General features: G+C 41.9%; 1 protein-coding gene across 1 annotated transcript; it reads right to left on the reverse strand.

Moving 5' to 3' along the window:
- Positions 1–4,137: 4,137 nt before the first annotated feature.
- On the reverse strand, positions 4,138–6,043 carry LOC146580069 (uncharacterized). The gene is made up of 3 exons (XM_085269559.1): positions 5,251–6,043; positions 4,472–5,135; positions 4,138–4,279 (listed from the first exon to the last, which is right to left on the reverse strand). The coding sequence occupies exons 1-2, from the start codon at positions 5,336–5,338 to the stop codon at positions 4,507–4,509; spliced, it is 717 nt and encodes a 238-aa protein (XP_085125685.1). The 5' UTR covers positions 5,339–6,043; the 3' UTR covers positions 4,138–4,279; positions 4,472–4,506.
- Between the last annotated feature and the right edge of the window lie 9,322 nt (positions 6,044–15,365).

Consider the following 15,365-nt stretch of genomic DNA (forward strand, 5'->3'; position numbering starts at 1 on the left):
CCCATTGGTGACATTTTTTCCTCAAAGTTGAGGTGTTAGGAGGGAACATGTGCAAGTGTAAGAATTTGACCAAACTGTGATGCAGCTCTTCTGGGGTGTTTGGACAATGTTCTGCTGGGAAACCTTGGGTCCTGTTTCTTTGACATATACCACCTTTTGTTGTCCCCTTTGCTTAACATTGGCCATCCAAAGAGAGAGATGGTGTGAAAATCAACCAACACAGTGGTTGTAGAGAACCACCTCTGTGTTCTCCATCAAATGGCCCAATGGGGAGCTAGAATGCTATTTGGTTGGAATGGGAAAGCAAATGACAGCAGAGTTCAACACAGAGGAAGAATCCCCCAAAATCACCAAAGATAAAAAAGACACTAAAATGTGCCTTTAGGTCCCAAGCCATCAGCCCACATGTCCAGCAGTCATCAGCTACACAGATGTCATGATAAGCTAACCAAAGGAGGAGATATCCAGATGTGAAAATTCCTTTCCATGCATGGAGGCTTTCATCCAAATCCAGGACCCTGCAGCTCTGTGAGCAACAAAAAAGTGGAGTGCCAGTGCCATGATCCAGGATGAAACAACCAGCATGAATACATCGGGAAGCGTGTTCCTGAGATGAGCTGCTGCAAGAGTGCTTCAGGCAGCTGATAGCAGACAGGGATGGTGGTAAGGATGAAGAAGTATTGTGCAAGATCAAGCCTTGCCATGTGATGTACAAGTGACAGACTAAAGAAACCCTACCAGTGGCTAGTCCATGACAGTACATAAACAAGCCCCAAGAGGGCTCCAGATCCACAGAGGCCAGCACACAGCTATCACAGCCGATCCAAGTTACAGACTGTGCAAAGACACCATAGAGACAGTCGGGCATATAGTAGCAGCAGTGTTCATTGGATGACATAACCAAGTGGCTAGGATAGAGTACAGGAACATCTGTGCCCCATATGTACCTGGCTGAGATCAACACGGCTAAGGTCCTCAGGTACTTCAGCCTCCAGACAGAAAAGTAGCTGTTGGCCAACCAACCAGACATAATGGTGGTTGACAAGGAGCAGAAGCAGTTGTGATAGTTGTGGCAATCCCAGCGGACAGCAAGATCAGGAAAAAGGAGCATGAGAAAACAGAGACGTACCAGAAGCAGATATCTTGAAGCATTCTCAATCATCCAGGTAAAGCTGCTCCAGAAAGGTTATTTTGTTCATCTGGACGAAGTTGAAATGTTGTGTCACTTCAGTCTTTGGGCCCTCATCTCAGTATTTTATTTGGCTGAGTGACGAAAAATTTCTATCACTGAAAACGCTTCATCCAGATGAACAGAATCAGCTTTCTGAGAACTGGAGCAGATGTGGAAGTTAAAGTCCAAAGTGGTTCCAGTGGTCAAAGGAGCATTAAAGGAGCTGTAACTCCAGCAGACCCAGCACAACATCAGAGGTCTCCGTCAAGAGGAGTGCAGTTTTAGGAACATCTATGATACTGTGCAGAACCCAGGCCTCTGCTAGAGGACTTGAGCTTGGGGATCACACATATCCCTGTAAAACGTATTAGATGTTGTCTAGACTTTGTCAAACGATCTTTTCCTCAGTAGAAGATCGATAAAAGATTAAATATGGAATGACCTGATATGCGGCTCTCAAAGATGCCAAAGGTCGTGCTTTTTTAGCTGACTTCATCTCCTCCTACATTACTAACATTTTTTTCTATTTATTTGCAACAGGGATTACTGTTGTAGGTGCCACATCTCTACCAGCAGGAGGAGCCCTAAGTAAAGAAGGACTGCCAGCTGTGTCGCAGTGATGCAGCATTCTGTAGTCCCCTCATCTATAAATGAGATGGGCTGAAATCTGTAAAAAGATACAGAAAGAGGAAAACCGAGGAGCTACGTTGGCTCACGGAGTGCCCGCAGTCACCTGGCAGGAGTCGCAGGCCTGAGGCATCACGGCGCACCGCAGGGCACAATGGAGGCAAATCCTCTCATACTGCACCACAGCACACACAATCACAGGCAACTGAAACATCCTGCTGAGGCAGCTTCACCCCGTCAGGCTTTTACTGGTTTGAGTGATTGAGCTTCAGGCATGCAGGGATGCTGAGTTTACACTGAATCACTCTCACTTCTTGTTGTCAAGCAGCCTCCACTTTCTTCCTCTCTCGCTCTTACTCACTCGCTGGCTTGATCTCTCCACAGAGCTCTCTTTTATCTGCTCCGGGAAAAGCTGCCTGAATCATTGAACCAGCTGTTTGAAATTCTTTGACGGGGGGCAAGCAAGCAAAATCCTCTGGATTTTCTCTGGCTTTTATCCCTCTTTTATACTTGGGCATTGCTTTGACTTTGCCACAAAATTTTCCTCACCTTGCGTGACCGTGGGACTTATTTAGCATACCAGAATTTAGCATACCAGTAGGCAGGATGAATGTGAAGCATGGAGGTTTATAATTCAGTCATGTACTATGTGTTTTATAAAGTCACTGAGGATAGATAGGCAGGCAGGTAATGTATGTGACAAAGAAAGAAGCAAAGTGCAGCTCTGCTTAATGATACTACAGGTGAAAGACAGACAATGAAGCTCTCCCAGATGATTACTTAGATCATTATTTTTGAAGCCAAATCTCAGAAAGTTGTACTAATTTGTCATATTTATTCAGACTAGAGCTCAAAAAGATGGCAAATTAAAAACCTAAAAACATCAAGCTCAAAATTCTTGTTTAAATGATTTGACATCTTAGAGTGAAAAGTTTCTACAGAGGGGATATTGTGTTATTTTATGACTCTATAAACCTGGAAATACTAACAATGAGGGAAAGGCTCAATTTTAGAGAAGAATAGAAGAATAGAATAGCCCTTTATTGTCACTGTACATGTACCACGAAATGGGGAATGTAGTAAATCTCTGATTGTAGCTCCTCCGTTTTGTTTGCGAGGGATCCGGCGTTGGTGATGAGATTTTCACTATATTATTAAACATAAAATGTTTTCAAAAGTCAATATAAACAAAAAAGACTTTAAAAACTTTTAGAAAGTAGTGAAAAGCTAGTACAACTAACTTTTCATTGCACTAATTTGCACCGATATCTGTATCAAGCCTCACTGTGCCCACTGTGGTGTCATAGCTTTGTTAGCTATTGGTTTTGTTTTTTATTAATTTATACATTATAATGACTATATTGCCAGGTTCGGTTTGCTGTTTGCCAAATTTAAGTTACTTATGTTGGTTTGCTAGTTATAGCTTACAATAACATTAGCTAACTTCTTGGCTAATGCTAACTGAATAAATGAACATCATTGGACAGTTGGGTCACTGATTCTGGACCAATGTTATTCTGATAATGTATGAACAACACCAACACTGAGATGTTAGATTGTGCAAATGCCACAGTACACATCTTCCAAAACATTTTCTTTGCGAAATCCTCCAAATCCTGCTTCCGTTTGTCAGCTTTGTTGGCGAAAGCCACTTTGTCCACCAGTTAGAAGATATCATGTGACACACAAACAAGTCCAGTTCTTCTTTCAACATTTCCCAGCTTCAATCAAACAATCAATCAAAACTAAACAATCAAATTTGTTAAAAACAATGAATTACATAATTTACCTTTTGGAAAATAATTCATTCAGTGACTAATATCCTTTTTCACTAAACCTGAACATATTAACTTGATTAAAAAAAAGAAAAAAAGAAGACCATGTCATTGAAAACAAACCATGTCAGATGAACTTGTTGGCATCTGAAGTCTGTAAATTACATTAAAGCTAAATAGAACAAAATCTAAAAATTAATCTACGCATAAAATCTTTGCCCAGTAATTTCTTGCCGTACAATATTTACATTTATTCTTATTTGAATATTTAAGTAAAGTCACCCAACAGTTGTTTGCTCACTGCGTGGTTCAGGCAATAGTTACTCGAAAGCTCTAAATGCAGAATGAAGAACATTTTACCTGCATGTTTATGCTGTTATGGGAATGTAAAAAACTGATTCTGCTGATCAAATTCACGTCATTTATAAATTAAAATTAAATGAAAATTTAGTTAAGCAACAGAAAATACATTGCTCGCAAAATCTCTGCAGGCTTTTGAGATGTATTATAATAAGATTCATATACACACACACAGACACACAAAGAATAAAAACAAAGAGAACATTAATCTTGAAACTGAGACCAATATTTTTATTTCATTTCAAAACATTTTTACTGTCCCTTATGTTTGAGACAGTGCCTCAGTTAATGCACTTCATTTGCCTTATATGGATCATGACCACGATGAAGCCACGAGCCTGGAGAGCTGCAGAGAAAGAGCAGATAAACATACATGTTAACATGTAAGCTACAAAAACATGACAGAGCATCACATTCTTCACTTGGTGAACTGCAGATTACGTTCTCTTGAGATTAAATGTTATTTTGCTTTATGATCTTTTCCCTTTATGATGGAAACAAAAAGTTTGAAGAGTGTGAGAAGTATACTGAGACATACAGGCAGTGTGCAGCGAGGGATTCATTTCTCTCAGCTCATTCAGCATCAGGTCTGATTTCACCGTCAGAACCTGCTGCTTTCAGCACATCTTCAAGACTGAGGTTTTCCAAAGCGATCTCCATGAGTTTCTCATCTTCTTCACTGACATTCAGGAGTTCCCCGTTGGCCAGGGCCGCCTCATCTCCAAGGAGTGCACCAACAGACATCTCAACCCTGAGTCCGGCAGCCAGAAGTGTCTCATTTCCAGACTCTGAGCCCAGGAGCTCTTCATATCCGTAGGTTGCGCCGAGGGGCTCATCCCCAAGAGCTGCTGCCAGAAGTATGTCATCATCTCCAAAATCTTCACCCAGGGCACCACCAGACATCTCAAGCCCAAGTCCTGCAACTAGAAGTGTGTCACTTCCCAACTCAGTGTCTAGGAGTTCTGCATATCCAAAGGTTGTGGCCAGAGACTTCACATCTCCAAAGCCTTCACTCAGGGCCGCCTCATCTCCAAGGAGTCCACCAACAGACACATCAACCCCGAGTCCTGCAGCCAGGAATGTTTCATTCTCCAACTCACCGTAGTCAAAGGATATGCCCAGAACTTTGCCGTAACTCTGCACATTCTGTAAGAGTTTCTCATATTGTGTAGGATCTATGTCGAAGTCTTCAGGGTTGTACTCTGCTGAATCAGAAGGTGTGGGAGTGATGACATCTGTTAGTAAATGACAGGCACTCAAACAGCTCTAAGTTTAGACCTGCACCTTAGTAAATTTCTGCTTTAAATAATCCCTTACCTTCATCATATACAGCTTTGTCCTCTATCGGTGCTGCACTGGTCAGAGCAACAAGAGCAAAACCCATGAACAAGTCTTGGACCTTCATTTTCTAAAAACAAAACCCAGAAACTTCAACACTTTACAAAAATGCACCCAAACGCTCTTTAAATATTTAACACCTGATTTAGTGGGAGAAATGAAGGAACTACACTCACCTTTACTCTGTGTCAGTCGCTGAGTAGAAGCAGAAGTTAAGGTGTTAGATGTTTTCTGACTGTCTGACTTCAGTTATATACTCTTTGTTTGTCCTGTTACTTTAGAGAAAAGCTCGTCCAATGAAAAGTTTCTACGCCTCTTTTGGTCACAAGGAGTGCTCCGAGGTATCTGCTGCACCTCGTGCTCACATGCAGTGCAGAGAAACACAGTAACATCATCAATAAACTTCAAACACTGATCAGATGGACACTCAGAGGTGAAAGTGGGCTGAAGCCCTCTGCAGCAGAGCTTTAGATTCACGTGTTTTTTGTTTTCTCCATTTAATTTAGTTTGAGTTTTTTTGTGGGTGTGATAACCTTTATGATAACTTTGATTCATCATGTAAAGGAGGCATATTTATTAAGGCAAGAGTACAGTACGTAGACATAAACATCTTACATTAATGCCTCCTCAGACTGGTTGTGTTGATAAATCTCACTAAACTTTAAAGAAAAAGTCCTGAATAATACTGTTTTTTGTTGCTGTTAATGTTGTGATGTGTTGCAGGTGTTCCAACTTTCAGCTTACCTTTGCTGAGCCCAGAGGGCAAGGCAAATACACGAGAGGAAAAATAAATATTTACATTTCTTTTTTTTGCTAAATATGTTTGAATGGTTTTTTTTACTGGGTCCTGATAGAACATATTTAATTTATATATTGTTTAGTTTTAGCCTGTAAGAACCTTTGCTCTGGCACTCATTACCTTGACCTTTGACTAATGACATCTATCCAGTTCACTGAGGTGAGTCTATCTATGATACGTGTACGTTTTCAGACTCTGATAGGACGCAGAGGTGCGCGGAGAGGAGCAGATTCAAACCCAGAATCTTCATCATTCAAGCAGCAAAAAATAAAGAAATGTCAAGATCACTTTGTCTCTATCAGAACAGACAGTGTGGGTTAAAGCAACAAGATCCCAACACGCTAAATGTGGGACAGAGTGAATGCTTATGTGGGACAAACATGTGTTACAAATTCTGTATTTCGTTTTTTTTTCCAGAGATTTATTTGTGTTTTCATCGTATTCCAAGTCTTGTGACTTTGTGACACGTCATTCATGATGACAGGTTTTCTTTTACATCTAGTGAATAAAAGATGGACTTCAGTCAAGTCTGTCCTGCAGATAAGAGAGTCAAACAAAATGTGGGACATTTTCTAAATGTGTGTAATAGGGAGGAGGGCTAAAGATGTCCCATGCCTATGTGGGGCCAGGACCTTATCCCAGAAGACACTGGGAGATAGGTGCGGTACAACATGGACATGTAGCCCATCGATCAAAGAGAAGCAGGTTTAGGAGTCAGCTGAAAGCACATGGAAAACATGCAAACTGCACACAGAAAGGCCCACAGGTTTGACCCAAGAAGATCACTGTTATAAACGGATAAACTGACTGAAATCTCTCCAGACATCTGTGTGAAATGTTTCAGATTAAACACGATTAGTTTTGATGACTACAGTCAGGACCTTGATCACATCTGTAGACTCTTGATAAGATGACAGACTGTTGAACGCTTTGAATGTTATTTATGCACAGAATGAAGAGTCAATCCACGCCTGATCTTTATGTGGCAGGAAATATCTTTTTTCTATGAGAAGTTTCCCGACTCTTCTTTTTCAACGGCTCTTCTGCTTTCACTGAGACCCGGGGGCGAGGCAAATAATCCGAAACAAATATTGTTAACAAATATTTACTCTTTTGTTCTGCTAAGTATATTTGGATAATAGATGTCTTCTTACAACAGGGAAATGTCCCATCCAGTGAAATGTTTTCTCATGTTTTGCAAGTTACGTGACACAATATGCTCCAAGCGCTTTAACACAGCGCGGAGGGTCAAGTGCAGATATGTAGCTTTGTAGAAGGTTGTAGAGAAACTGCTTTACACTTTCAGTCCACTGTTACTGTCTGTTTGATCTACACAGAGCATCAGGACTACAGGAGCACTCAGCATCAACCTGATGATGACACGAAAATGATGGAAAAATTAAAGCAGCTCAGACTTCGACTTCCACGTTAATAAGATGCTGTGGAGTTCTATCTGTCACAGGGCAGGAAGACATTTATTTCTAAAAGCAAAAGATGCAGCATGAGATTCCATGTTCCCACTAAATATATAGAAATAAATAGGAACTAGGACCTTCCATGTTGTTTTGTTCTATATCTGTATGATTGGTACGGGTTACTACAGATTCCCACCATCTTTGTTACTATTCTGTAGAATTCATTAAACTCCTGAATCTTTTCTTACCACAGAATCTGTAATACAGCTGTCGTAATCTGTACAGTTTTAATGTGCAAGTGTTAACAAAAAACCAAACAGATGCTCAGAACCTGAAGTGAAAACATGCCGAATTCCTTTTACACGGCTCGTCTACATTTAATGAGTTAGAGTAGGTACGCCCTCAGATCTGATGGAAATCCAGCTCAGAGATAAACCGTGTCAGTGTGAAGCATGCACTGCTCACTTTCTGCTGACACGCTCACCGAGGTGTTAATCCACCTCCAGAGGGAAAACTCAGTGATGCTGTTTCGGTCTGAATTATATTCCTGGAAGGTGTTAGAGATTTTTAGAGCCTCTCGGGTGCACTAAGAATTACTTTAATAATGATCATAGCAACAGCTCTCTGATGAAAACACAGCGTTTTTACAGTTTACTGTGTCACACTAAACTCTACAGTCATGGCAACAAAGCTTTGGGAGTGTCGCAAATTTGGCCTTTCATTTTTTTATTCAGAGGGTTTTCTACATTTTTATAAAGCAAAGAACAGTTTAAACATTTCACAAGTTTTAAAGACTTTTATTGGCACAAAGATCAAATCCTTCTAACCCCCCCAAAAAATTCTTCACCTTTATTTAGCTTGAAGCAGTAATTTTGAGTAAAATGCAACTGAAATATATAAAGTTAAAGGTTTATTTATTATTATCATTTATCATAAAGGAAGATGTGCTTGTTATAAACTAAATGCATGACAAGCAGACACATTCTTACATATGACATTTTACACCATACTTTTCTTTTAGGATGGGGGGTGGGTGATGTGACTGACGGTGATCCATTCTTGCCTTATCAGTCCTTCAAGTAAGTTTTTTTGTCCATGAATCCAAAATATTAATTTGATACTGTCCAGGGGCGATCGTGGCTCAAGAGTTGGGAGTTCGCCTTGTAATCGGAAGGTTGCTGGTTTGAGCCCCGGCTTGGACAGTCTCGGTCATTGTGTCCTTGGGCAAGACACTTCACCCGTTGCCTACTGGTGATGGTCAGAGGGCCCGGTGGCGCCAGTGTCCGGCAGCCTCGCCTCTGTCAGTGCGCCCCAGGGTGGCTGTGGCTACAATGTAGCTTGCCATCACCAGTGTGTGAATGTGTGTGTGAATCGGTGGATGACTGCATATGTAAAGCGCTTTGGGGTCCTTAGGGACTAGTAAAGCGCTATATAAATACTTACCATTTACTGTCCAGGCCTCTTAGTTACTGTCTGTGCATCGTGACACGGCGCTCCATCATGCTTGAAAATGGCCAGACTGTTGCTAAGTTGCTCCTGAAACACTGGAAGAAACCAGTGTTTGAAGATGTTTTCAGTCCTCATCCCTATCAGCTTCCTCCTCTGCCACACCAACCCTCTACATGTCCTCCTTCACTGCATCCATGAATCTTCTCTGAGTTCTTCTCCTTCTGCCTGGCTGCTCCATCTTTGTTCATAAGTCTTTGAAACTAATGATTTTTTTTTTTTTTTACAATAACATAGAAACGTAAACTAAATAAAAAAGGAATCAGCAAAGTGTGTAAACAACAAAACGTGTGGCACTGCCAGAGCCTTTGCCCTGACCGTACAGTACAACTGAACTTAATACACTCATCCCTCAGTGCCTTTCAACAGCTGCTGTTTGTGTTTAGTAATTTAACTCCTTTTCTGCTTGCTAGCACCAAGTTAACAACGTGTGATGAGATGCAGCCCACAGTCTTCTGCTGACTAATGAAAAGCACAAGTGCTACTGCAGCGTTCACTGTTTCTAAAGCCACTTTTGCCACTAGTGATGTGTTAAAAACACAAAGCAGTGAGACCAGTTTTTTTGCATCTGTTCTGAAGACTGAAACTGAAATGTTACAGAAGCGTGAGGCCGGCCTTCACTTTACAGCAAGACATGTAACAAAGAAACATAAAACACAAGTTACTTTTTCCTACATCCAGCTTTTAACAACGTTTTTTGTTGTTCATGTGTTTTCTTTTACTTGCTTTCACTCGCTGAGTCTCCTTATTTTATTTTCAGTTCAATTTTTTTAATTTTATTTTTTCTATGTGTTTTATTTAATGTGTTTCGTGCTTTTGGATTGCTGTAATAAAAGAATTTCCCAACTTTCAGGTTCAGTAGAGTCGACTACATCTTATGTGGCCTTTTGTTATTTGAATTAATTTTTACTGAGCTGTGTGGTCGAATTAAAAGTGTCATTATTCAGAGCAGCTGTGTGAGATTTTCTCAGGACATCTTGGCAATGAAACGTTGTGTTTCCTACACGATCTAATGCCTTGTTTGTCCCTAAAGAACTTCATAGCTCCAGCCTTTGACCCGCGACCACAAGAGGGAGACAGGCCTCTGGTAAGAGCTCACTCACAGAGCCCAGCACACGCACAGATGCCTGAAACACACAGACCTTTTTACACTCTAAGTTTAGAGCACTGAACTTGTCCTCCATCAATATTGTAAGCACATACTGTACGGCACGGATAGATAATTTGCTCTGCAGGGTGGATAATATCGACACTTGGTCCCGGGAGCATAAATCTGAATTATTTCCTCTGAATTTAAGGAGAAATCGTCCTGGACACACGTCTCCCTTCAACATCCTCAAAGTCGGTTTAATTGGATGCTTCCTTGATTAAAACTTTCCATCATTTTGCTTGTTAAAAATTCATCCTTCACCTAAAACCCACGTTACTAAAACTGCAAGCCAGATCAGGTTAAACTGCTTTCACTGGTAATTTTATTAGGTACACCTTGCTAGTACCAGGTGGGATCATTTTCCCCTGCTGAGCTGCTTTAATTCTTCATGGCACAAATTCAACAAGGTGCTGGAAACATTGCTCAGAGAGTTTGGTTCATGTTGACGTGACTGAGATCTAGTGTCTGTGGAGGTCATTTGCATTCAGAGACGCTCTTCTGCATATGTGTGCTGTAAAATGTGGTCGAGTTACTACTGACTTCTTATCAGCTGAAACAGTCTGTTTATTCTCCTCTAACAACAACAAGGCAGAACTGCTGCTCACTGGATATTTTCTCCTTTTCAGAGCGATCTCTGTAAGATTTGTCAAAGAGAACGGTTAACAGCTTCCACAGATAAATCATCTTCCCCTCAGCACAGACTTTATGTTGCACTAGCATTCTGTAAAGAAAAGAATCGGTGAAAACGTGGCTCCTTCAGATGACTTTCAACTAAAAGTCTCCCAACCAGATTACTGGTTCTGCATAAGCGAAGCAGATAAAAAAAAAATATATAAGAAAGCCAAATTCATTCCAGCTCAAGCTCAACAAAGCTCACTGAGCCCTGCTTCTACAGCCTCTCTGACAGAACTGTAGGACAAACTCCTCAAGTAACGCTTCAAAGTTCCTTTCTTGGTCTTCCTCCAAGCCCACACCAATTATCTCGCTCCAATAATCAACTCCAAATAGCTGGCAGCCGGACCAAGAGGAGACTCTCCACACCCATGTGGGCGTGGTTAATATCTCACATACACCTCAAACAAAAGCATGAATTAATCAAAACGGAACACAAGACTAAACCAAACCGAGTGTGTGGCAGCGAGGTTCCCTCATTTAGTGCCACATGTTGTAAGATAATCAGTGCAGAAAAGTGTCCGTGGCTGGTTTTTTGATGATTTTGTCTGTAGATTATTACCAGTTTGACCAGTAAAGTACTGGGAAACTTTATCTGAAGCGCTCCAGGTCACATTTTTAACCTTTTCGTGCAGAAATCTCGACGTTATTTAAATGGTAAGTGAAACACTGTGTGTGGAGCAGGAGTGAAAATGGGTTAGAAGAAGAAAAGAACTCAAATTTGTACTTAAGTAGAGTACTTGAGTAAATGTATTTAGTTAGTTTAAAGCACTGTTTGGTTCACTAATAAGGAAGTATTCTTGGAATCAGGGCTTTCCTATATCCTGTTAATGTCTCTGACATTTATAGGATTTCCTTCCTGGGTACACCATGCAGGTGAAAAATGCGTGGGTGTGCACCTAACCATAAACACTCCATCTTCATTACGTCTCACATTCAGCAGCACATTTTAAGGTCATTAAAAAACGTCTCTTTCACCCCCGCGTGTGCCGAGTTTCACTTTACCTCTCATGATGTCTTAATTTCTCTAATAACTCGAGGCGTCCATTCACATCCATTTGAAGCAAATCAGGCTCATAAACACAATTTTAAAAAGATCTGTGAAAGAGCAGCCTGTGTACGCACGGCTTTATGAAACTGACAAACTCACATTTCAGAGTTTAACATACAAGTCTATCAGTTTCATGGTCGATGCGGCCTCTGTGGGAAATGTGCTTCAGCCTTAAACTTGTGAGAAGAGTGCCGCCAGTCTGACCCAGTAGCCAAAAGAAAGGGGAGTCAGAGGTCACTGCAGGAGCAGCGGCATGGTGCGACCTTTGGAGGAGGAGGGGGTTTCCTCAGCTGCAAGGAAGCACAGACTCAGAGGTCACATTCGAGATTATTGGAACAATATGTGGGACTTTCAGCCAGTCAGAAGCAATTTAGTCTAATAGTTTAATCCAAAGTTTAATATCCTGATTAAGTGGATGGGTTAGTTTTTCTTTAAGGTAGAAGAATGCTAATTATTATTATTTATAAGAGTGATATAAAATATGGGATTGGGAAATAGTTTACAAGTGAACACCGAGCTACGTTTGACTTCTGAGAGTCCGTACGAAGCGTTAAACGTTGACAGAAAAGCCTTTAACACGAGCATTAAAGTTGAATTCACTTTACATCTAAGCCGCAGCACTTTGTAGCAGCAGTGTCTGATAGATTTACCTGCACCACTGAAAGTCCACCCAGACTCACTCGTGGCACAAACAGCTTAAGGAAGAGAGCAGATGCTGTGAGCTCAAAGCCACATCGCTGTGCAGAGACATCGTTCGACACGTTTCGGGCTTTCAGCTCTCTGTGGCGCTCGACCTCAGATGAATTCTAATCCATAGGTTGCCTCTGTTCCTGAAGCAAAGCCGTGCTGTTCCTTTGATGAAAACGCTGAATTGTGCGATGGCATTTGAAGGTCACAGTCAGCATGTTGCTGTTTTGTGTTGCACAGCGCACCAGCCGCAAAAGACAGAAATGTATTTTAAAAGTGACATTTGTGTTGACCTGAAGGTGAAGCTTTAAATAATGATGGAAATGTAGAGAAAACTTAAAATTTCTGCAACACAATTCAATACATTTTTGAATTTTCTCAGCTTTTGAGGACTTTTGTTGTTGACTTTACTAACATTTACATGCTTAGACTAAAAGTCTGGCAATCTCAATTTTCTGGATCACCTTATTAGAATAAGTAAGTGATGTTAACAATAAAAAATGGCTAAAGCTGCATTTTTAACCTCCCTGAGGACGGCTTTGTTTTTCCTCCTGGTTGAAAAAAACGGGACTTTTAGTGTGCTGGTAAAAGTGGGTGTAGCAGAGTTTTGCAGTGGAAGTGTGCTGCACCCGTAACCTAGAGGTCGATGGCTCAAAAATATGATCTGCTATGAAAACATTCAAAGTCTAAACAACTGGAGTCAACCATGCACAGCAATGGGCCGCAAAGAGAGAAGTGCAGGTTGGGAGTCAAGCTTCAGGGGTGATTTATGGCAGAAAAATCACAGCAAGAGTGAAAGGAAGGCTGGTTTAGTTGAAGATGTTAAACTTGTTTGGAGAGAGAGAAATGAGTGTCTCAGAGGGTTGGCACGGGTTGAATGGGAAGGCTGAGAGAGGGGTGGTGGATGTACTGAACAAAGGGTGTTGAAGGTGGAAATGAGGAAGACCTCAGAGGAGATTCATGGATGCAGTGGAGGAGGACATAGAGGGTTGGTGTGGCAGAGGAGGATGTTAGGGGCCTGAACAGAACAGAGATATTAACTAAACCTCCAGTATTCAGTATTTGAACCATTCAAATACACTGTTAGTGCTCAGGTGAATGCACAATCTACACTGAACAAAAATATAAACGCAACACTTTTGTTTTTGCTCCCATTCCCCATGGGATGGACGTAGAGACCGAAAATTCATTCCAGATACACAATATAACCATCCCTCCCAAACAGTGGTCACAAATCAGTCCAAATGTGTGGTAGTGGGCACATCTGCTATATTGGGATAATCCATCCCACCTCACAGGTGTGCCACATCAGGATGCTGATCTGACATCATGAGTAGTGCACAGGTGTACCTCAGACTGCCCACAACAAAAGGCCACCCTGGAATGTGCAGTTTTTTGCGCTATTGGGGGTCTGGGGACCCAGAACCGGTCAGTATCTGGTGTGACCACCATTTGCCTCATGCAGTGCAACACATCGTCGCATGGAGTCTATCAGATTGTCACTTGTGGCCTGTGGAATGTTGGTCCACTCCACTTCAATGGCTGTGCGAGGTTGTTGGATATTCGTGGGAACTGGTACACGCTGTCGTATACGCCGGTCAAGCACATCCCGAACATGCTCAATGGGTGACATGTCCGGTGAGTATGCTGGCCATGCAAGAACTGGGACATTCTCAGCTGCCATCTGCCCTGAACAATGTGAACCATGATTCATCCGTGAAGCGCACACCTCTCCAACGTGCCAGACGCCATCGAATGTGAGCATTTGCCCACACAAGTCTGTTACGGCGACGAGCTGGAGTCAGGTCAAGACCCCGATGAGGACGACGGGCATGCAGTTGAGCTTCCCTGAGACGGTTTCTGACAGTTTGTGCAGAAATTGTTTGGTTGTGCAAACCAATTGTTCCAGCAGCTGTCTGGGTGGCTGGTCTCAGACGATCTTGGAGGTGAACCTGCTGGATGTGGAGGTCCTGGGCTGGTGTGGTTACACGAGGTCTGCGGTTGTGAGGCCGGTTGGATGTGCTGCCATATTCTCTGAAACGCCTGTGGAGACGGCTTATGGTTGAGAAATGAACATTCAATGCACGGGCGACAGATCTGGTTGACATTCCTGCTGTCAGCATGCCAATTGCACGCTCCCTCATTGCTTGTGGCATCTGTGGCATTTTGCTGTGAGACAAAACTGCACATTCCAGGGTGGCCTTTTGTTGTGGGCAGTCTGAGGTACACCTGTGCACTACTCATGATGTCAGATCAGCATCCTGATGTGGCACACCTGTGAGGTGGGATGGATTATCTCAATATGGCAGATGTGCCCACTACCACACATTTGGACTGATTTGTGACCACTGTTTGGGAGGGATGGTTATATTGTGTATCTGGGATGAATTTTAGGTCTCTACGTCCATCCCATGGGGAATGGGAGCAAAAACAAAAGTGTTGCGTTTATATTTTTGTTCAGTGTAGTTTTCCAGAGACAAATGTATTCATATATTTTACATGAACACTAAGCACAAGGAAGGAGACTAAATATTAAGGATAAGCGCTTCAGACACCTCCATGCACTTACAAGGACGGATACATACGTGATGCCTTCATCTGTGAAGCTGACTCCAGGGAAAATACAATCTGCAGTAGCTGCAACTGTGCATGACAAATAATGCAGGGCTGAAAAACTGTATTAGAGTGAAGCTTGGTGCAAATCGTTAATTCCGAGTGAGATAATTGTGAAAACTTTACTGAGAAGAACAATTGTTAGCTGCTATTTTTATTGTGTGTCTGGATCTGTTATGTTGACAGTTCAACAAACAGCAG

This window comes from Mchenga conophoros, linkage group LG3 (assembly GCF_057382185.1).
Source record: "Mchenga conophoros isolate Kocher_MC1m ecotype Shallow Benthic linkage group LG3, M_conophoros_male_GT1.1, whole genome shotgun sequence".
Classification (NCBI taxonomy): domain Eukaryota; kingdom Metazoa; phylum Chordata; class Actinopteri; order Cichliformes; family Cichlidae; genus Mchenga; species Mchenga conophoros.